Source organism: Martes martes (genome assembly GCF_963455335.1).
Source record: "Martes martes genome assembly, chromosome: 2".
NCBI classification, from domain to species: Eukaryota; Metazoa; Chordata; class Mammalia; order Carnivora; family Mustelidae; genus Martes; species Martes martes.
This window is the reverse complement of record NC_137889.1, coordinates 39,748,547-39,772,384: the sequence shown is the minus strand read 5'-3', so window position 1 is coordinate 39,772,384 and position 23,838 is coordinate 39,748,547. Positions and strand designations below refer to the sequence as shown.

At 35.7% G+C, this 23,838-nt stretch overlaps 1 protein-coding gene across 2 annotated transcripts in view; it reads right to left on the bottom strand.

Annotated features, from left to right (window-relative positions):
- Window positions 1-23,838, bottom strand: part of PSD3 (pleckstrin and Sec7 domain containing 3) — a 536,900-nt gene that overhangs the window by 317,168 nt on the left and 195,894 nt on the right. For both annotated transcript variants that reach the window (XM_080796195.1, XM_080796196.1), the window contains 4 exons: window positions 11,491-11,685; window positions 11,309-11,389; window positions 9,199-9,311; window positions 6,628-6,686 (listed from right to left, as the gene is read on the bottom strand). In XM_080796195.1, the coding sequence (XP_080652321.1) occupies window positions 6,628-6,686; window positions 9,199-9,311; window positions 11,309-11,389; window positions 11,491-11,685 (448 nt within the window). The remainder of the gene's footprint in view (window positions 1-6,627; window positions 6,687-9,198; window positions 9,312-11,308; window positions 11,390-11,490; window positions 11,686-23,838) is intronic.

Genomic DNA, 23,838 nt, shown 5'->3' with positions numbered 1-23,838 from the left:
AATATAGAGGAACAAACTGCTACCAGAGTGGAGTGCAGGTTGGGGTTGGGCAAAATAGGTGAAGGGGAGTAGGAGACACAGGCTTCCAGTTATGAAATGAGTAAGTCACAGGATTAAAAAGTACAGCACAGGAAAAATAGTCAATAGTATTGTAATAGTGTTGTATGGTGACAGATGGTAGCTACAGTTGTGGTAAGCATAGCATAACAAACAGACTTGTCAAATCACTAGGTTGTACACCTGAAACTAACATAACATTGTGTGTCAACTATAGTTCAATTAATTTAAAAAAAGGAACAATCTTCCACTTGTAAAGTAAGTACTGCATGGGGATATAATGTACATCATGGTGACTACAGTACTGAATGTCTGAAACTGAAGAGTAGCTTGAAAGTTCTTACCACAAGGAAAAAAAATTTAACTACGGATGGTGACAGATGTTAACTAGACTTACTGTGGTGATCATTTTGTAATTATATATAAATAATGAATCATTATGTTGTATACCTAAAAATAAACTAAAAAATAAAATTCACTCATTTTAAAAGAAAAAAGTATGTTATTCATTTAATGGGTTTATCATTGCCATTTTAAAATACTAAATATTTTTAAATCTTATCCATTTTAGTTTCTAACATGGTAAATATTAATGGATATACACAAAAGCTCTTTGGGGTCCTCAAAAAAATTTAAGAGTACAAAGGGAATATGATACTAAAAAGTTTGAGAAGTACTGTAGTAGCAGATTCTATAACAGCTTCATAGGAAGTATTTCCTTGAAATTTGAGAAGATAGAAGACACTGTCCTCATAATCAAATTACAAAGACTAAACTCTACTTTTAATTTGTCATAGAATGACAGATGTTAACTTAAGTAATGGGATTAGAGGTAAGAAGTTTTTTTTCAGTCACCTTCCTCACCCTTACTCCTTCCCTCCTCAAACCATTTGCAGGAAGAAAGAGCAAAAACAGACTTAATATGGAGTTTGATCTGCTTTATCATTTTCTACTAAAGACCTGTGCAAATGTGAAAAACTCGTAACGGTAAGAAGGAAAAGGAATGCAGCTACTGAATAATGTACAAATTCGATAACCCGAAGTCCCTAAATGAGCCCTACTGACCCAACTGATATCTCCACATTGTACTTTCCATGTATGAACCTATTCTTAAAAAAGGAGAACTAGCAAAAAAAAAAGTGAAGAAAGGAAGAGAAGTGGGGGAGGTGGCTAGAGGAGGAAGAAATGGGGGAAAGGAAAAAAAGGAAAGGAGGCTTTCATTTTGATAAGTCACAGAAGCAGAGAAAATGCACCAGTGCGTGATTAACTGTGACATGCTTAAGTAAGCATTCCTATTAAAATCCACACATAGTCGTCAATGTGACAGTATCTTAAAGGTCATTTTAAAATTGAAAAATCTGAGGGGCACCTGAATGGCTCAGTTGGCTAAGCATCTGCTTTCAGCTCAGGTCATGATCTTGGGGTCCTGGGACTGAGCTGAGTCAGGCTCTCTCCTCAGCAGGAGACTGCTTCTCCCTCTCCCTAGGCCCCTCCCCGCCAACTTGTGCTCTCTCTTGCTCTCTCTCTCTCAAATAAATAAAATCTTTAAAAAAATAGAAAAATCTATAAGACATTTTTCGATAAAAAACATTTCCACAGCTGACAGTAAAGGTTCTCAAGCAATCCCCAAAATGCTCCTTATGGTAAGAGAAACAGTAACAGTAAAACTGAACCCAATGCCCCACCAGAAATCCTTGGCAACTCTGGTCCAGACCTGATCCTTCTGTGAACTATCATCATCACTGAGAAGCTCCAGGCATGAGAGCCTGCTGGAAGTCACTGTAGCTGGGAAGCTCCCAAAGAGGTGAAAGGAAGGACTTGGAACCAAGGACACGGAAAAGAGGCCTCCAAGGGAAAGGAGGCTTGTTGACGGAAAGGAAATTAAGAACAAGGCTAGAATCTACAGTAGGGTAAAACTCAGATAGGAAAATAAATGAATGCCAAAGACGGCTTTCCTGGCAGAGGGCATCTAGGATGTGAGGCAGCAGAGACAGGAAGAGGAGCCCAGAGAGAAGACAGCTAGACAGGAGGAAGAGCAGCAGGCAAAAAGCACTTCAGGCAGCTGGCCAATTACAATAATGATTATCACAGAAACAGAAATTTCCTAAGGATGTTAAATGTCTGTGGTGCTTTTGAGGGTAGAAAGGTAAAACAGCACACTATGAAAAGTAAAAGCATTAAACAATTCTTATAATAGTCATTTTCCACTTCTGATAATAAACAAAATATTTTGCCTGCCAATTTAAAATTCTACGATCCTACAGAGCCAATCTAGGAATTAAAAAAAAAAAATTACCAATGCAGTATACACACTGAAAAATAATGAAAATAATGAACTGCTAACATTATTCTATTACAAAACCTATACTTGACTCCTTTCTGCCCCTCTACCAGTATGGTATACTAACTGTGGTTTTATCCCTTATTCAACTTATAATCCAACACCAAACAAAAACAAACAAAAAAACAGTAAGGTCCTGCCTCATAATTAAACTCAGACCACTGAGGATGATATTCAACACACCCAGAGTATCCCAAAGTTATCTACAGGATGACTAGACTGAGCCACCACTCCAGAAGAACCACACCCCCAACTCCCTTACACCTGTTGCAGAGTGGGCTAGCTCCTGCCATTACTGAAAAACACAGAGACGCCTTGGGTAAAATTCCTATTAAAAATCCCAAGCCACAGTGTCAAAGGATAGATTCTGCCACAATACCTTGATTACAAATAAATGTCCTTGCTACTGCCTCTAACCAAGGCCTGACTCTGGGCAGCCACTGTCTTACAGATCTCTTTTGACTTTTAGTTGTGAAAATGACCAACTGATTCTATATTTATCTATCCCACTCTTCATTACAACTCAGTCTACATCTAAAACTTCTTCCCACTTCAGAGTCTAACCCTGGTGCAAAGTTTCTGCCTATTGTCCTGCCCCTGACACCTGTCTTCAGCTCCAATGATAATCCTGGTAGACAGCTGAATCTCTGTTATGATCCAAGTACCTGAGAGCTAGTTACAGTCAACAAAGCACAAGTGAAGATCAGTCCAGAAAAGAAATAGTATTGAATTTATTCTAACTTTATTCATACTTTTTCCAATAAAACACAAGGCTTTAAAGAAAAAGATTTTCATATTTTCAATTTTTTCCTTGTTGGTAGCTCAAATAACATTGATACAACTTAGTTCCTGTATTGTAAGAGAAAAATAAACTCTAGAGTTTGTTTTAATAGAAAGTTATCTGTATATGCAAAAGTTTAATTTACATACATATTTCATCGATGAAGTCATTTTAAAAATAAGAGATTACTCAGCAAATTAGCTATGTGACCACAATTATAAAATATTTTATCTAAGAAAATAAACCACACGCAAATAAAAGCATGTCAATACTATTGCTAAAATAATAATGCATCATTCATTTTTTTTAAAATAGGTACAAAAGGGAATCAGCATTTTTAGCTCCACTGAAATTATGACATTTAAATGAACTTCTTCCAAAAATATTGCATATACTTCAGATTTTTTTCCTAGCCTACTTAGTGAAATTCAATTATCCAAGTACTTTTCAATTATCCCCAGTACTTTTCCACTACAGCACCTCAGTTACCTGTTATATTCTAAGTTAAAAGGACTAATGAAAGTCAGCCTAGCCAACACTACCAGAAATGAGATTTGACTTCCACAAATGTCTCATTCATTTCCAATCCTTACCCAGATGGCACATAATTTGGATAGAGTAGACATACTATAAGTGTTTGTTGAATGTTAGAATAAATTATAAAAAGAAAGACAGAAAGGCATTCCAACATATAACACTATATTAGATTTATTACATTAGTATACAGTCAATGATTTTATTAGTAAGAAAAGTTAGCAGAATGAACAAAGGCCCAAACCAGTGCATTTCCAATGTATCATTCCTCAGAGTAAATAAAACCCACAAGGAGGATTCATCACAAAGAAAAACCAAAAGAAGCTAATTCCCAAGTTATGCCTCCCCCACTGAGAGCATGAGGACAAGCTTATAGCAGTACTTCTTAGAAAGATCATGCTGGTGTATTGCTATCAGGGCACAATGGTAAAGAAGAAAAGGAAAATGGCTTATTAGTTCACTTCCCAAGAGGACTTTTCTAGCATTGGACTAAGTAATGAGAGGTGATGGCCTAGGCAGTACAGCCTAGGGAGGAGGTGAAAAGGGGCAGATATTAGAAATAATTCACTTTATATTTTGAATGATTCACCTTCAAAGGGATCATGCTAGTAAGTCGAACAGAAACTGTAACAATACATCAGGCAATCATGATGCAACAGAAACTACATCCAGAATTATGGATAAAAACTTACCACCTAGAAGGAAAATTTATTTTTAAAATGAATCCAGAGTTGGAAGATAAGAAAACACATTTTCGTATGGTTAGTTCTTATGAAACTACTATATATTCAACAGGCTTTCAACAGCATGCATTGTAAATAAGGATTTAACAAACCTCTAATATACAAAACCTAACCAACAGATAATCCTAAGTATATAGCACACATTTTCAAGAACAAAGCTAAGAACTAATAATTAATAAAAATATGTTAATATTGTACTTACTCTCCCTCTTACATGTAATTCTGTCACTATAGCCAATTGTTAATTATGTACAATTGACACAACTCAGGATAATATTAAACTGTTTGTTCATATACTGCCCCTTACCTATAAACTCTTACATTCTAGTTGCAAAAAGAAATGTTACTCTTCATTTAATCTCTTTTCAATTATATAAAAGTGGTCTGAAAACAGAGCAAGAGCAAATCCAAGATCTGTGGTTCTGAACTTATGGACTATAAACACTGGGGTGCTCACGGTTAGTCTGGATATCAAGCTGAGTTATCTGAATATATAACAAACCTCACACCTTTATTTACTGCCATATTTAAAATTATTGTGATTAATAAGATATACACTTATTTGAACATATTAAAGCAATATTAGCTTTCTAAAAAGTAATTCAGCTTTTAATAGAAATTAATCCCCCATCTAGCAACTTCTATAGAAGTTCTATGAGATCCTCAACTTTTAAATAAGAATTGAACGTGTTACTGGATTTTTTTGTCATTATAAATTTTCTCAGTCAACAGACACTAAATGCACACTCATCATACGTGAATGAGACCTTAAAATATCTCACATGACAAAGCTACCTCATGTTGGGACTCACTAACTTGGATCAAAGTTATATGTGGACGAGTATTCAAAAATTCTCTTAAGTGGGAGGAAAAGAAGAGGACAATATTGTAACTGTCATCATAAGACAGGCAGAGGAAAAAGCAAGGAAAACTTGCTTTGCTGGTAAGAGAAAAACAGGGGTCAGGACGGTCCACTGAGTTGTCATCCCCATAACAAACCTATGAGTTTAGATTCTGATCCTCATGTCAAGGCTCACACTGCGGGAATCCTAGCACCTTTACATGCCCAGGATGATTTATGGTGCTATGGCCCCAAAATGTCCCTGAGAGTATCTACTAATTTTATTCATATCATCGCTGGACACATGTTACATATGTCTACAGGTCACTAGGTTATTCTAAATACAACTCATGGAAATTGAAAAAGGAACTTGCTAGTTTCCTAGTTAAGTTGGGAGGCTTGTGAAGACAGTGCTAGTTATCACTATATCTCCTCTTCATTTTTCTGACAGAACATTTCTTTTTCCCTTCAGTCCACTTTAATGGTCCCAAACTGCACCATTTTGCCTTTCTTAAGGAAATTATGTGTCCTTTTGGAATATGAAAATGAATTTGTACAGATACCTAAGCTTTATTCTTTCAGTGTGATTTTTTAAAATTTTAAGATAAATCATATAGCAAATCAAGGGATGACCTAGATTCTTTAATTATAAGAAACTTGGTTTTCTCTTCAGAATAAATGGACCTGGGACTATGAAATAATTTTTGTGCTAAGTGAGTACATACTGGCCTATATTAAACTAAAAGATTTTCATTTTCTCTAAGACAAACAGTTTAAGTAAATGCTAAAATTTCACACCTATGAAAGGTAAAAGTTTATATATAATTATAAAGCATCTCACCCTGGTTAAGTTTTCTCTAGATTTTTCAACAGAATATGAGATAGTAATTAGAATATTTTGATATTTCAACTAGTAAAAAAGACCACATCAGCTGAGAAGCAAAGAAAAGGCTTGTGTTCTTAAGACTGGCTACTAGATTTAGTAAAAACATGGTTATCATCTTCAGCTCTAACTTATTTCCTCTTTCCATCATATTAGCAACCCAAATAGCTAACCAAAAAACAAATGCTCTGTCTCTGCCATCTACTGGAGAAAAGATACAGAACACACTCACTACAGATAAGTCAACTCCAGACATGCAGACAGTATCATATTCATGTTAGCATGTAAAGTGAGTTATTTCTTTTTCCAAGGATTTACATTTACCTACCTGCCATGTAGAGAATGAGAGAAGGGAAGGGGAGAGAATAAGTGTGTATGAACACAAAAGCAAAGATAAGCTCAAGATATTTTAATTTCTATAAGACAGCTTCACACACCGACACTTACATGGCCATGGAGATCTGTGTTAAGAAGCATCATTGCACAGGTGAGACAATGGACTCCATCTAAGGGAAGAGACAAGGAAGAAAGCATTAATTCACTATTTCCTGTTGGACTACTTATTATCATTAAAGTGGCATACATTAAGAACCTCTGAAAACACAATAATGTGGCTAAGCACAATCATATTTGTTTGGGGAGACAAAAAAAATTATTAAAAGGGCCTCAGTGCAGAGAGCAGGACTCTGCTGGTGATAGAGTATATTATTCTTAACTCTCTGGAGGGTAGTTTGATAGTACGTATCTTAAGCTTTGGAACAGTATCTTTTGACACAGCAAATCCATTTATAAGACTTTACACTAAGGAAATAGGATCTATACAAGATACAAGGGTATCCAAAGAAATATCGCTTATAATGGGGAGCAAGTAAATAAAACCCTCCAAAACCACAATCCTGTTATGTTTAAGTCATTAAAAATGTTGTCCAAGTATGCTGACTGTTGAAACAAAAAGATATTTCACAATAAATTATTATATGAAAAGCACATTATATGCAGTATGATCCCATTTAAATATAAATACATCCAGAATAATATATAGCATTATATTAAAATATTACTGTCTCTGGGTAATGAGATAATTTTTATCTTTTTATTTATATTTTCCTAATCTTATGTAATAAAAGATGCAGAAATGAAAATAAATTATTTGCTACCGTTCCTTCTTTTTTTTTTACTTTCTGGGAGGAATGTAAATTAAGAAAGAAGCAAAAGTTACAGGAAACCAAGATTTGGGTCTTTCAGTGTACCGTCCGGGTATTAATTCTCTGGCTAAAAATATATGGGCAGGAATAGTTATCCTCTTTCTTGACAATTCACTAAAGGCAACATGTAGGTCAACTGGTCCAGGATACTATGGATCAGCCAAAAGTAAAATACTGCAATAATCTGTAAAGATTAAAAAATTAAATATTCAGGGGAAAGATGCTGCTCAAACCAGATGGATCATGTCACATTTAGATGGAAACATCACTATCTCTTACTTTATAAAGGAAAAGAAAAAGCACTAAGAATTAGAAGCTTCTCATTTCCAAACCTTAGAATTACTTCTCCTCATTCTTTTCCTGCAATTCTCAACCTAAGTATAGTAGACAATGGTAGTTGCAGATGCAGAAAAACCTTATTATGTATGCCCAATGTACAGAAAGGCAGGCCTTCCTAATTACTGAATTCATGAATTAAAGACAGCTTATTTTTCAGAAGTATGCCTTTGAGTACAGTAGGTGATTTCTATTATTAATGTCTCTAAGGAGATGCTATTGAATGACCAAAAGTGTATTTATTCCAGTTCCAGATTATTATTATTAAATATTAACTACATTTAAAATAAATTCCTTGAAAGCATTTGTAAAACACTCAGCAGCCAACTCTCCAATACCCTTATCAACAGCCAGATGAGTGTACATATCCAAATTCCTTATTTCACTCGGGAATGTCAATATTTTATTAGATTTAAGGAGGCTTTTAATAAAAACAATTCCCTTCTATCCCTTTCATTCTCTACACAATACTGATAAGTGATAGAAACAGTGAATAAATAGTCTAAGTATAATCAAAGAAAGGACTAAAGAAAATTAAATTCCCATTTTATGGAGATGAATGTGACTCAAATGATCAGATTGTTAGTTAATTTAGCTATAGCCTGCAGGGCAGAGGCTGGGGGATTAATCACTTTAGTCAACATCAAGTATACTTATCCCAGTTAACGGGCAAGACTGAAGCTAAAGATAATGGTTATTTCTGGTGCCTCTAATCCTAGTGATCTATTCCAGAATTCGTGTTTATGAAAGATTCTCCAATTGCAAATGAATGTGCCTGACTTCAAACCTTGAAAATTTTACTTTATTGCAGGAATTGACATGGAGGAAAAACCTCTTGATATGGTGCATCAACACTGAAATAGTTTAAAGTTGCTTTTTAAAAATAGTACAATAAACAAAAACTCATAGTTCATTAAAATCATAAACCAAAGTCAGTGGTCAGTGTTGCTACAACAAATATCAAACCAAAGCACTGGAGACACACTACAAAACTCCAGTGAGATTTGTAAATGTTTCCAAAACTAAGCATACATGCTCTTCAAGAAGTTTAGAGATCAGAGGGATAGAAAGAAGAAATAAAACCTGCATTTCATTTATTACAATGTGCTTTGCATGTAAAATTTCAGACTGATTTAAAGCCTCTTATCATACTATAGAACTGGAAAACAAAGTAAAAAATAATGAAAAGAAAAGAATGTCATGCAGCCATTAAATATGACACGAGAAAATGCTCACAACTGAAAGGGAAAGAACAGAAAACAAAACTCTGTAATGATTCAAATTTGAAATTAAATATTATACAAATAGAGAAGGAAATAAATCAGTTGTTAAAAGTTATCTCCAGATAATTAGAGATCCCTAGATGATTTTCATTTTCTTCTGTATAATCTTCCATATTTTCCACAATAAAATTTAACTTTTATAATGAGAAAAATAACCCTTGTTTTTTGAAATACAAACATTTCCATCAGATTACCTTGTGAAGCAATGGTATTTGGGTTACAATAAAAGTATCTATTGGAGAAGTGTATTAAAACTCTCTCTCGTTCTTGAGTTTCTCCCACAAGAGAAAATGCTTTAAAGAAATACCTAAAAAAAAAGAATTAAGAGAAAAAAAGTGAAACTAGAAAACATTACCATACTCTTTATGTTTGATAATTAAAGCTAATTCATATATAATACAAAATTAGTTATACAAAGTAAGATATTCTAGTTATTAAAAAAAAACTTGCTAGAGATAGCCATTCAATATAAATTTATTTAATTCTATAAAATGTTAATATGAAAGATGACAGAATAGTAACAGTAACATGGTAGCTAATACATTAAAATAAAGCCCTGGGGGGCGCCTGGGTGGCTCAGTGGATTAAAGCCTCTGCCTTCGGCTCAGGTCATGATCCCAGGGTCCTGGGATCGAGCCCCACATCGGGCTCTCTGCTCGGCGGGGAGCCTGCTTCTCCCTCTCTCTCTGCCTGTCTCTCTGCCTACTTGTGATCTCTCTCTGTCAAATAAATAAATAAAATCTTAAAAAAATAAAAAATAAAAAAAATAAAGCCCTGGGAAGGTAGTAACTTCCCCATATGACTGAAATGACAAGTACCCATTTAAAAGATCAGTCAGATAAAAACCAAAGAACACTTAAAGACCAAACCCATAACCATGGAGGCTATGTTTTAAAACTACAACAGTTTGTCATTTTGTTTATATGATTGTACTTGCCACTGACACACTGTTATATAAAACAAATGAAACACTGAACTCTACCTCTGAAACTAGTAATCATTATACATTAATTAACTGAATATAAATAAAATAAAATTTAAAAAAAGAAAAAAATTACAATTATATTATCCTGTGTACAATTTTTATTAATTTTATTTTGCCTATTATCACCTTATATTAACTTTTTATATAAGAAGAAAATTGGGAGCTAAAACACAACTAATTTATGTATAAAAATTCTTTGAAAAACAAAAATATGCCCAGAACCACACACCAATCTAAATCAGAGTCACTAAGAGTACTGTCTATGATGAATTCCAATGACCCTCACTTGACAAAGTGGATGCGCTTCCCTAAACATGAGTTAGGAAGGAAAAAAAATCCTTTAAAATGTTCTAAGAAATCTTACAATTAGAAGAAACATACAACATTATTATTTCTATGATGAAAGTGCTGCTTTCTTAGCTTGTTAACTTATATTGATCAAACTGGAATTTTTCATAACTGTCTTTTATAAACCACATCAGAGAACAATGCATAAACATCAATCTTTTCTCTACCCTTACTTGTTTTCAGTGGAAAAACCTATGTATGCCCTCAATTCACACAAAGTACCACTGAATAAGTCGTTATTGTGCATTCTAACCTAAATATCCTCACTCCACCTCCCAAAACACAGTTGCCTCATTTATAAAACTAGAGGGTTATACAGATGATCTCAGAATTCCTCCAGGCTCTGACATGTTATAAAGTTAATAAGAGGTAAATGCTGACTGGGTTTTACCTTCACAACTCTTAGAAATTTACAGTACACTATGGTGTGAAAAGTGAGGATCAGTGTGTTTATTAAACCTTCATCTGAACAGATCAGCAAAAAGTGCTACTATCTGAAACAGTTTACAGATATCTTCTGCCGATTATATGTTGATGTTCATTTTTATTCCATTCATGAATTAATTCCAAGCAACATCTTAGAGGCTATTTGGCTATTATAAACAAATGTTTAGGGGGAAAAAGCCTGCAATTCTACAGTCTGTAAATCTGTGCCTTTTTAAACTGATCATCCGAAAACCAGATTCCCACAGATTCCACTTGTCAAGACCTACTTTTGAGATTCCACTTCTCAAGACTTACTATTTTTTACTATGTCATCTACTAGATGGAAAATATGATTTCATGTGTGATTTCATTAAAAAAATGATTTTCTTTCTATTATGTCTAATAAACTATAGTATAATCTGAACTAAGATCACAAAGTCACTGTGGGCTAAAAGAATTAAAACTTGGATTTTAGTTTCAGCATTACTTTCTCTTCTCAGAATTATTTGGAAGCAAAAAAGAACAGAAGTGATATTTAATCATACCTGAGAGACTGATCCAGTGTCATTCCTGTAAAATCAAAAAACTTCAGATATTCTTCTGCCACTAGTTTGCTAAATTCATTGCTATAAGAAAACAGGATACACTTTGTTATTAAAATCCAAGCTATTTAAAAAGACACACATACAAGGACACACTCAGACACCAGCCTTGGTACACAACGTACTTCTTGCCTAGGTGCTTTGCAACATCCGATCTTTTGAATCTGTCTAGTTGATAAAGGCGTTTGGCCAACCTTTTGGCTGCTTCTACGTTGCTGCTGGTACCATTACTGAGACTTTCTGAGGTCTCCTTTTCCAGAATTTCAGTGCTCCCCATCTCAGAATGAGCCTCTAGCAGTGTTGTTTTTACCCCAGCATTGCTGTGAGAATTGATAAAGAAGAAAAAAAGAAAAGGTTTTTCTTATGTGACAAAAAGGAAAAATAGCTGACAAAATTACCATGCTATTTTAAAACTAAACGAAAAAGATTTTAAATGAGATAGTTTTATCCTTAATTATTCCTAAAAGTATTTCCAGCTACCATATTTCAATGTACTTGAAGAAGTGATTCCTTAAACCCTTGATGAGCAGTTCTCAAAACTTTTGGTCTCAGGACCTTTACATTTTTAAAAATACAGAGGACACCAAACATATAAACTGTGTTTATATGGGTTACATCTATTGATATTCACAGCATTAGTAATTTAAAAAGAAAAATTTTAAATGTTAACTCACTTAAAAATAACAAACCCATTTCATGAATATAAATAGTATATTTTATTAAAAATAATAATAGTTTCTAAAACAACATAAAATTTAGTGAGAAAGGCAACAATTATTTACATATTTAGAATAATGGTTGGCTTACTGAAGACAGCTGGGTTCTCACTGCCACTAACCAATACTTTGTTTTGGTTAAAATATATTAAGAAAACCCAGCCTCACACAGATATTTGGTTAAAAAAAAAAAAGAAGTAACTTAATATCTTTTCCAGATAATTGTAGAAATTCTTTTTTTTCAATGTGGCACTAAAATAAGATTAAGTGGTGGTTTCCCAAAGGTTAGTGGCAATATAGTATCAAAGAATTTTTTGTACTCATATTAAAATTTGTCTTCTACTTTAAATCAATCTTTTACCCAGGCAAGATTCTGTACCATACACTGGCCATTTGCAAAGTATCTGTTGATACATTTCACTATACAATACTTTTAAAAATCACATTTATTATATCACCACTATTATCTTCAGAAAAATCTTTAATTATGGAAAAGCTACCAAACTCCTGGTGGTAGATAAAAGTTTTCCAAATTTCTAAGTTTTAACTGAAAGCTCAAGTTGCATTGTTGGCAAAAAATATTGTCAGTTTTCTTAGAGTATTAATGGATTCACTCCATTAATTTTTAAGAAAATGACTGCCAATAACCATAATTTGTCAGTTACACTTTGAAGGAAAAATGGCATTTCATAAAAAGCAACAAGTTTATAACTCATAAATCAAATTACATACAAGACTGTCCCAAAGAAAACCATCAGGAAGAAGGGCTTTATGCATATTTCCCATTTCATCACACATGAAATTAAAAACATATGTATTAAGGGTTAAAATGTAATTATTCTGTACTGCTTTATCAAAGAATTTTTAGGCAAGACTGACTTTCGTTTTTATTTTGAGTGCATGATAGTGAAGAACAACGTAACAACTAGGACAGTTTGGAGTCACTACCTTGATTTGTGCTAAAGCCTGCAAACCATTGCTTCTGCATCATCAGTGTAAATATCAATACAATGAAAAAGGAAAATAATGCTGTACTGCTATTATAAAGTAATTTTGAACTCATAAATCTCCTGAAAGGGTTTTGGTAAGCCCCACAAACCACAAAGTGAGCACCTCTGCCCTTGAAAGGAGTCAGTAAGCTATAGCCTGTAGCTGGCTATGGAATGCTATATCCTCCATTTGTAACATACCAATAATGCAATAATTTCCAAATCCTCATTTTAACTTGATAACTAAGGAAAGATACATTCATGATAAACAATGACATTTAAATAGCCTTCCAACATATTTACCACAGACTCTAAACCAGACACAGAATTTTTCTGTAATGAACCAGACATTGAATATTTCAGGCAAGGCCACATTAGGTCTCTGTCACACACGCCTCTATTTTTGTTGTTTTTGTTTGTTTGTTTCTTTGTTTTTCCCAACTTTTTAAAACTTAAAAACCATTCCAGGCTAGGCTGAACAGGCAGCCCACAAGCCTACTCTTGCCATGTCTTTGTTCTACATAGTTCTTTAACTTGACCTGAATTAAAAGTAGAGTATCCATTTACGGTCTAACCCAAGATACTCTGAAGAGGGAACAGGATGATAAAATTAAATATGTAATTATAACAACAAAGGGTTTTCTTTAAGATTTTTATTTATTTATTTATTTGACAGAGAGAGAGAGAGAAATCACAAGTAGGCAGAGAGGCAGGCAGAGAGAGAGAGGAGGAAGCAGGCTCCCTGCTGAGCAGAGAGCCTGATATGGGGCTCGATCCCAGGACCCTGGGATCATGACCTGAGCCGAAGGCAGAGGCTTAACCCACTGAGCCACCCAGGCGCCCCGTTTACAAAGTTTTTTTAAAAGCAATAAAAATAGTTGTAAACTTACAATAAATGACAAAAATCATTATAACAAAAAATGTTTTTTTTTAAGCAGAACTATTCAGTATCTATTTTTGTCACTTAGTGTACCTTATGATTTTCCATTTCCTATCACCAATAAGTGGTAGCCTGGCAGGTACACTATCACTCAAATGCAGCTCCAGCCACTAGGCCCAGCCAGTACACCAGGTAGCTCCTAGGAACTGCACTGCTCCAGACTTCCCCAACCACCGCTAGACTTGGGGGAGATAACCACCCCTCACAACTCCTCTCCAAGCTCATTTTATTACCAAGTATGCCACATGCTGTCCTTGAAAGAGAGCTATATGGGGAAGGAATAGAGAGGGGTTATCCCATAGTGTCTTTCACACTCAACTATTCTGCTCAATGCACCGGTCAACTCACACATCCCACAGGACACTGTGGAGAAGCTAGAAGTACCAAGTGGAAGCTTATCAAACCCAGGCTGACTTGACTTTACTGCAGCTATTAATGAGAATACTTCATTTTTTAAAGTCAGTCAAATATTAAACCATAGCTGATGCCAGGACAACAAACACAAACTGGAACTGCCCCAGGCAAACTAAGATATTTGCTAATCCTTCTTTAAACAGTTAGCCACCTTAAATAAATTTCCAACAGAAACAGATACCAATTAAAATAAATTACTTCATTATGAGATCTTCATGCAAATACTTTTAAATATTTTTTCATCCTAAACCTTCCTCTACAGAGTTACCAGCCAGTTTTATGAAATCTATCCTATCAGAAAACTGAGTATTTAATCATTATATACAGCAAACTGTAATATGTAAACTCGTAGTAGAAAATTCTTTTAAAGGGCAACTCACACTTTGTGGTGGAAATGCAAAATATTTATTCCAAGAGCTATTTTAGTTACAATCAAGTAATTTTTATAATTATAAAAGAAAACCCCTGCAGTTGTGTCTGCATGCATTCTCTTACTCTCTGTAGTAGCTATCATGGAGAAAAAACAAATGCCAAAGAAAGCAGTTTCTTTTCAATTAAACTGCTACTTACCGCTCGTTTTTCAAGACAAATTTATGGCATATATTTAATCACTCCATGTAAATAGTATAATTGCACCACACATACAGTACTACAAAGATTTTGTTCAAATACAAGAGACTTATCCTAAAGAGCATATATATTTTATATATATATATTTTTTATATTTATATATATATTGAAAAAACCTTCAATGAAAAAGAAAATAAGGAATACAGTGAGGATAAATACCTCCACTCCTAGATGGCTTTATTCTGTCCCATTTCATGATTTATGAGATTACTTGAACAAGAACAGAGACTGCTCTTTTCAAATCAGAAAGCCTCACAATATGATGGCAATACAAACTCACCAGCAATAAGGAAGACACCAAAGAGAACTCATCCCAGAGCATAGGGTGACTGGGCCATACATACATCCTCTTATAAGCCCCTTCTCAGCACTCTTTGCCCCACAAGTCCAGTGTTTGTTGGTCCACTAGGACTTCTAAGGAACTAGTTCCCTGTGAAGTCATATTACTATGACCTCACCAACTTGGCAGAGGGCTTACTGTTGGGGTTTTTGTAATGTTTTTACAATCACAATTAAAATAGGAGCCTGAACACAAGAGCCACTGTATATAAGGCGCATAAACAACAATGATAGCCTAGCCTCGCTCACACTTGATAAAGCAAACTGGATGATCCCTCTCAGGAGGGATGACACCCCATTTTGTTTCCTGGAATACACAAGAAATTGTTCATCTAGTCTGCTGAATATTAGATGCTTTCAGTAGTTTGATTTTTTTCTTTTTTTTTTCCTAGTCCCTCTTCTTGATCAAGTACTTTTCACAATTTCCTAAGGTGAAATTCCTACTAGCCACTTAAATATAAAAAGACTCCCCAAAGATTCTCCTTGTGTTCTAGATAATGCTTTAATGGCGACTGTACCTCACACCTGCAAACAAATATGGTAACACTAACATCAAAAGAAAGATCAAATTATTGAGTCTGATCACCGGGCATTCCCATAAGCTTTTTTAATGCTAGGATTGCCAGTTTTTCTAAATAAAAATAATAGGATACCTAATTAAATTTCAAATACACAACAAATCTGAATTTCAGATAAACAAAAAATAGTTTTTAGTACAGAACATACATACACACACAAATCACTCAACATTTATCTGAAATTCAAATTTAACTGGTCTTCTTATACTTTAACTAGGTTCTCCTGATAACACAACCTCCTAAAATGTTTGTTCTAAACTTATTTGAAGAATTCCAATAATGGTGTTCCCTAACTGCCAACAGGTAGTGTGTTTCACAGCCTATACCATGGGTTTATTTTGACTTACTTATGTAATTTTTATTCCTTATTAAACTATTGTTCTATAGTTTCATCAAGACCTTCTCTCAGTTGCCTATGACCTACTGATTCTTCTCTAACCTCCTCTAAATATAAAGGAAAAACTCTCTTTTCTCTATATATTCACTGTTCTTTCCAAGCCTACATACCGCTACGACAGATGTAATAATATGCCTCCTTCATAAAAATCCTACACAAGATAAAAATCCAGGGGGAGAGTCAAGATGGCGGAGGAGTAGCAGACTGAGATGACATCAGGTCACAGGAGTTCAGCTAGATAGTTATCAAACCAATCCGAACACCTACAAACCCAACAGGAGATCAAAGAGAAGAAGAATAGCAATTCTAGAAACAGAAAATCGACTACTTTCTGAAAGGTAGGACTTGCAGAGAAGTGAATCTGAAGTGACAGGAAGATAGGCTGTGGGGGGAGGGGCCAGCTCCCAGCAAGTGGGGGAGTAATGGAGCACAAAATCCAAACTTTTAGAAGTCTGCTCCACTGAGGGACATCACTACAGAGGCTAAGTGGGGGTGGAGCCCTTGCGGGGACAGTCTGGTCTCAGGTCCTGTGGGGTCACAGAAGGATCAGGGGTGTCTGAGAGAGAGAGACAGTGAGAGAGAGCATGAGAGGGAAGGTCAGAGAGAGAAGCAGACTCCCCATGGAGCTGGAAGCCTGGTGTGGGACTCGATCCCAGCTCTCCAGGACCATGACCTGAGCTGAAGGCAGTTCCTTAAGCAACTGAGTCATCCAGGTGCCCTTCGTTCATATATTCTTATCTGGATAAAATGATAACACAGAAAAACTCACCACCAAAAAAAAAAAAAAAGAACAAGAGGCAGTACTGAAGGCTAAGGACCTAATCAATATGGACACTGGTAATAATAACTTCAGAATGACAATTCTCAAGGTGCTAGCTGGGCTCAAAAAAGACATGGAAGATATTAGAGAAATTCTGACTGGAAAAATAAAAGCCCTTTCTGGCAAAATAAAAAAACTAAAATCTAACCAAGCTGAAATCAAAAAAGCTATTAATGATATGCAATCAAAAAATGGAGTTTCTTACTGCTAGGATAAATGAGGTGGAAGAGAGAATTAGTGGTATAGAAGACCAAATGACGGAGAATAAAGAAACTGAGCAAAAGAGAGACAAATAACTACTGGACCACGAGGGGAGAATTCAAGAGATAAGTGATACCATAAGACGAAACAGTATTAGAATAAATGGGATTCCAGAAGACGAAGAAAGAGAGGGGGGGACAGAAGGTATGTTGGAGCGAGTTATAGTAGAGAATTTCCTAGTATGGCAAACGGAACAAGCATCAAAATCCAGAAGGCACAGAAAACCCCCCTCAAAATTAAACAAAAATAGGTCCACACCCTGTCATCTAATACTGAAACTTACAAATCTTAGGGACAAAGAGAAAATCCTGAAAGCAGCTCGGGACAAGAAGTCTGTAACATACAATGGTAAAAATATTAGATTGGCAGCAGACTTATCCACAGAGACCTGGCAGGCCAGAAAGAACTGGCATGATATATTCAGAGCACTAAATGAGAAAAACATGCAGCCAAGCATACGATATCCAGCTAGACTATCATTGAAAATAGAAGGAAACATTAAAAAAAGCTTCCAGGAAAAACAAAAACTAAAAGAATTTATAAATAGTAAACCAGCTCTACAGGAAATATTGAAAGGGGTCCTCTAAGCAAAGAGAGAGCCTAAAAGTAGTAGACCAGACAGGAACAGAGACATTATACAGCAACAGTCCCCTTACAGGCAACACAATGGCACTAAATTCCTATCTTTCAAGAGTTACCCTGAATGTAAATGGGCTAAATGTCCCAATCAAAAGACACAGGGTATCAGAATGGATAAAAAAACAAAACCCATCAATATGCTGTCTACAAGAAACTCATTTTAGACCCAAAGAAACCTCTGGATTTAAACTGAGGGGGTAGAAAACAATTTACCATACTAATGGACATCAAAAGAAAGCTGGGGTGGCAATCCTTATATCAGATCAATTAGATTTTAAGCCAAAAACTATAACAAGAGATGAGAAAGGAAGGACACTATATCATACTCAAAGGGTCTGTCCAACAAGAAGATCTAATAATTTTAAATAACTATGCCCCTAACATAGGAGCAGCCAACTATATAAACCAATTAATAACAAAATCAAAGAAACAAATCAACAATAATACAATAATAGTAGGGGACTTTAATACTCCCCTCACTGAAATGGGCAGATCATCCAAGCAAAAGATCAACAAGGAAATAAAGGCCTTAAATGACACACTGGACCAGATGGACATCACAGATATATCCAGAACATTCCATCCCAAAGCAACAGAATGCACATTCTTCTCGAGTGCACATGGAACATTTTCCAGAACAGATCACATCCTGGATCACAAATCAGGTCTCAACCAGTATCAAAAGATTGGGATCATTTCCTGCATATTTGCAGACCACAATGCTCTGAAGCTAGAACTCAGTCGCAAGAGGAAAGTTAGAAAGAACCCAAATACTGAAGGCTAAAGAATGAATGGGTCAACCAGAAAATTAAAGAAGAATTGAAAAAAATTCAGGGAAACAAATGATAGTGAAAACACAATGTTTCAAAATCTGTGGGACACAGCAAAGGCAGTCCTAAGAGGAAAATACACAGCAATACAAGCCTTTCTCAAGAAACAAGAAAGGTCTCAAATTCACAACCTAACCCTACCCCTAAAGGAGCTATAGAAAGAACAACAGAGAAAGCCTAAACCCAGCAGGAGAAGAGAAATAAAAAAGATAAGTACAGAAATCAATGAAATAGAAACCAAAAAAACAAGAGAACAAATCAACAAAACTAGGAGCTGGTTCTTTGAAAGAATTAATAAGATTGATAAACCCTGGCCAGACTTATCAAAAAGAAAAGAGAAAAGGACCCAAATAAATAAAATCATGAATGAAAGAGGAGAGATCACAACCAACACCAAAGAAATACAAACAATTATAAGAACATATTATGAGCAACACTACGCCAACAAATCTGACAATCTGGAAGAAATGGATATATTCCTAGAGACATATAAACTACCACAACTGAACCAGGAAGACATAGAAAACCCGAACAGACCCATAACCAGTAAAGAGATTGAAACTGTCATCAAAAATCTCCAAACAAACAAAAGCCCAGGGCCAGACGGCTTCCCAGGGGAATTCTACCAAACATTTAAAGAAGAATTAATTCCTATTCTCCTGAAACTGGTTCAACATCCACAAATCAATCAATGTGATACAATACATTAATAAAAGAAAGAACAAGAACCATATGATACTCTCAATAGATGATGAAAAAGCATTTGACAAAGTACAGCATCCTTTCTTGATCAAAACTCTTCACAGCGTAGGGATAGAGGGCACATACCTCAATATGCTCAAAGCCATCTATGAAAACCCCACTGCAAATATCATTCTCAATGGAGAAAAACTGACAGCATTTCCGCTAAGGTCAGGAACATGGCAGGGATGTCCACTATCACCACTGTTATTCAACATAGTACTAGAAGTCCTAGCCTCAGCCATCAGACAACAAAAAGAAATTAAAGGCATCCAAATGGCAAAGAATAAGTCAGACTCTCACTCTTGCAGATGATATGAAACTTTATGTGGAAAACCCAAAGGACTCCACTCAGATCTGCTAGAACTTGTAGAGGAATTCAGTAAAGTGTCAGGATATAAAATAAATGCACAGAAATCAGTTGCATTTCTCTACACCAACAAGAAGACAGAAGATAGAGAAATTAAGGAGTCAATCCCACCTACAATTGCATTCAAAACCATAAGATACCTAGGAATAAACCTAACCAAAGAGGCAAAGAATCTGTACTCAGAAAACTATAAAGTACTCATGAAAGAAACTGAGGGAGACACAAAGAAATGGAAAAATGTGCCATGCTCATGGATAGGAAGAATAAATGTCTATGTTACCTAAAGCACTCTGCACATTAATGTAATCCCTATCAAGATACCATCAATTTTTTTCAAGGAAATGGAATAAATAATCCTAAAATTTATATGGAACCAGAAAAGACCTCGAATAGCCACAGGAATGTTGAAAAAGAAAGCCAAAGTTTGGTGGCATCACAATTCCAGATTTCAAGCTCTACTACAAAGCTATCATCACCAAGACAGTACGGTACTGGCACAAAAACAGACACTTAGATCAATGGAACAGAAGAGAGAGCCCAGAAATAGACCCTCAACTCTATGTTCAACTAATCTTTGACAAAGAATGGAAAGAATGTCCAACGGAAAAAAGACAGCCTCTTCAACAAATGGTGTTGGGAAAATTGAACAGCCACATGCAGAAAAATGAAACTGGACCATTTTCTTACACCACACACAAAAATAGACTAAAAATGGATGAAAGACCTCAATGTAAGACAGGAATCCATCAAAATCCTTGAGGAGAACATAGGCAGCAACCTCTTTGACCTCAGCTGCAGCAACTTCTTCCTAGAAACATCGCCAAAGGCAAGGGAAGCAAGGGCAAAAATGAACTACTGGGACTTCATCAAGATCAAAAGCTTTTGCACAGCAAAGGAAACAGTCAACATAACCAAAAGACAACGGACAGAATGGGAGAACATATCCGCAAATGACATATCAGACAGATAAAGGGCTAGTATCCAAAATCTTTAAAGAACTTATCAAACTCAACACCCAAAGAATAAATTATCCAATCAAGAAATGGGCAGGGACATGAACAGACATTTCTGCAAAGAAGACATCCAGATGGCCAAAAGACACATGAAAAAGTGCTCCACATCACTCAGCATCAGGGAAATACAAATCAAAATCACAATGAGATACCACCTCACACTAGTAAGAATGGCTAAAATTAACCAGTCAGGAAACGACAGATGCTGGCGAGGATGCAGAGAAAGGGGAACCCTCCTACACTGTTGGTGGGAATGCAAGCTGGTGCAGCCACTCTGGAAAACAGAAAGAAGGTTCCTCAAAAAGTTGAAAATAGAGCTACCTTATGACCCAGCAATCGCACTACTGCAATCACACTACTGAGTATTTACCCTACAGATATAAATGTAGTGATCCGAAGGGGCACGTGTCCCCGAATGTTTACAGCAGCAATTTCCACAAAAGCCAAACTATGGAAAGAACCTAGATGTCCATCAACAGATGAATGGATAAAGAAGATGTGGTGTATATATATACAATGGAATACTATGCAGCCATTAAAAGAAATGAAATCTTGCCATTTGCAACAACGTGGTTGGAACTAGAGGGTATTATGCTGAGCAAAATAAGTCAATCAGAGGAAGACAATTATCATATGATCTCCCTGATATGAGGAATTTGAGAGGCAAAGTGGGGGGTTTGGGCAGTAGGAGAGGAAAAAATAAAACAAGATGGGATTGGGAGGGAGGCAGACCATAAGAGATTCTTTATCTCACAAAACAAACTGAGGTATGGAGAGGGTGGTTGGGTTATGGACACTGGGGAGGGTATATGCTATGGTGAGTGCTGTAAAGTGTGTAAGCCTAAAGATTCACAGACTTGTACCCCTGGAGAATATAATACATTATATGTTAATTTTAAAAAAACTATAAAAGGGGCGCCTGTGTGGCTCAGTGGGTTAAAGCCTCTGCCTTCTGCTCAGGTCATGATCCCAGAGTCCTTGGATCGAGCCCCACATCGGGCTCTCTGCTTAGCGGGGAGCCTGCTTCCCCCTCTGTCTCTCTGCCTGCCTCTCCACCTACTTGTGATCTCTCTCTCTATCAAATAATAAAATAAATAAAATCTTAAAAAAAAAACTATAAAAATATGATAAAAATCCTTATCTGTAGCATGTCAGATAAGACCATTCACAAGCTGATCCCAACTGCTCATTTAGATTTATCATCTACCATTTTCCTCATGCTTGGGCCCTACAGGGATATTAGCTGTGCTCTCATACCCCTTTTCCATCTTGTTCCTTTTGCCCCTCTTGTTACACCTATGCTAAAATTCTGGGGTGCCCCAAAGTTTGCAAACTCTTTTGACCCTACAAGACCCCAAGTGAGGTAACTTTATAAAGAATCATATCCCAACTCCTTCCACCTACATTCTCAGAACACTTGATAAATTACCTTTATTCTAGCTCTTCTTTTAAGTCTCCTCTCTCACCTACCAAAATCTTGAATTTCACTCTGTTATCTACATCCTGACAGTAGGCTGATTATTCAATAGCCACCTGCTAAAAGGATGAAAGAACTGAGCAACTGGCTGTATCCACTTTCTCCACTGTCTTCTCTGCTATACTATCAATGACACACGGCACGAACTTTCTAGTTCATTATGACCAATCCTGGAATGTTCTAGAAGAGACTGCCATCAGCAGAGGGTACCAGTTAGATTCTCTGGTTTCATATTTACTTTGAATTTTAGTTGAATTTTAGTTTTAAAAAGTTCTTTAAATTTGTATCGAATTGAGGTAATAAAACTAGGATTAAAAAGTGAACTAGGCTAAAGTGTCTAAGCTTCCCGCATCCCACCATTTATAAAGTATATTGGGAAAACAACAACAACAACAAACAGCACCTAGTCCAATTTTATACTGTACAGGCTAGGTGAAGGCCAGTCAGAAGAATCCCAAGGAGTTGAAAGAAATTACTCTAGTTGCAAGTGGAATGAAAGGACCAGAGGGTACAATGTGACCCTGGCACCATTCTTCATGCTGAAAATACAGATACAGAGGTCTGGAACCAACAGATTCAGGGAAGCCGGTACAAATGCATTAGCTTTCATGGCCAGAATGAACGTCAGTCAAAAAGAGTTTTAAGTATATCATAAGCAAGATACATTTAAAATTCTGAAGTATAAAATTACCTTTGAGAAAGGAAAGGAAGTCTTATTGGCCAGAGCATATCATCTAATCTTGGAAGAAATATAAATGAGAAATTATTCAGAACAGCTACAGTACCTCCAGAGGTACCCATTCACCTAACAGCATCTCACCCTGGTTAAGCACTTACTTTGTGCCAATCACTAAGATAAGTGCTTCCTAGAGATTGTCTCATCTAACCCTCAGCAGTCTTATAAAGTAGATAGTTGTATACCCATTTTATAGATGGAAACTGAGGCACAGAGCTGGACATGGACGATGGTACTTCAGTACCCAAGTCCTTTATATCCTCTACTACTACTAATTTTACTACTGGTAGTCATTTTCTGGTATGGTTGTTTTTGCTGATCCTACAAATATTAACAAATTCCTTACCATGTGTCAGACAATGTGTTTAGGTGCTTCCTACTTAGGAATACTTCAGCAAACAAAAGAAAACACTTCTACCCCAGGAGAGCTAAAAATAAACAACATAATAAATGAAAATATATATATATATGTAGTATGTTAGAAGGTAATAACTGCTATGGAAAAAAATAGGACGAAGAAATAGAGATCAAGAATCTCAGTCTGGGGAGAGAGGGAGATATATTTTTATTTACAAAATGGTCA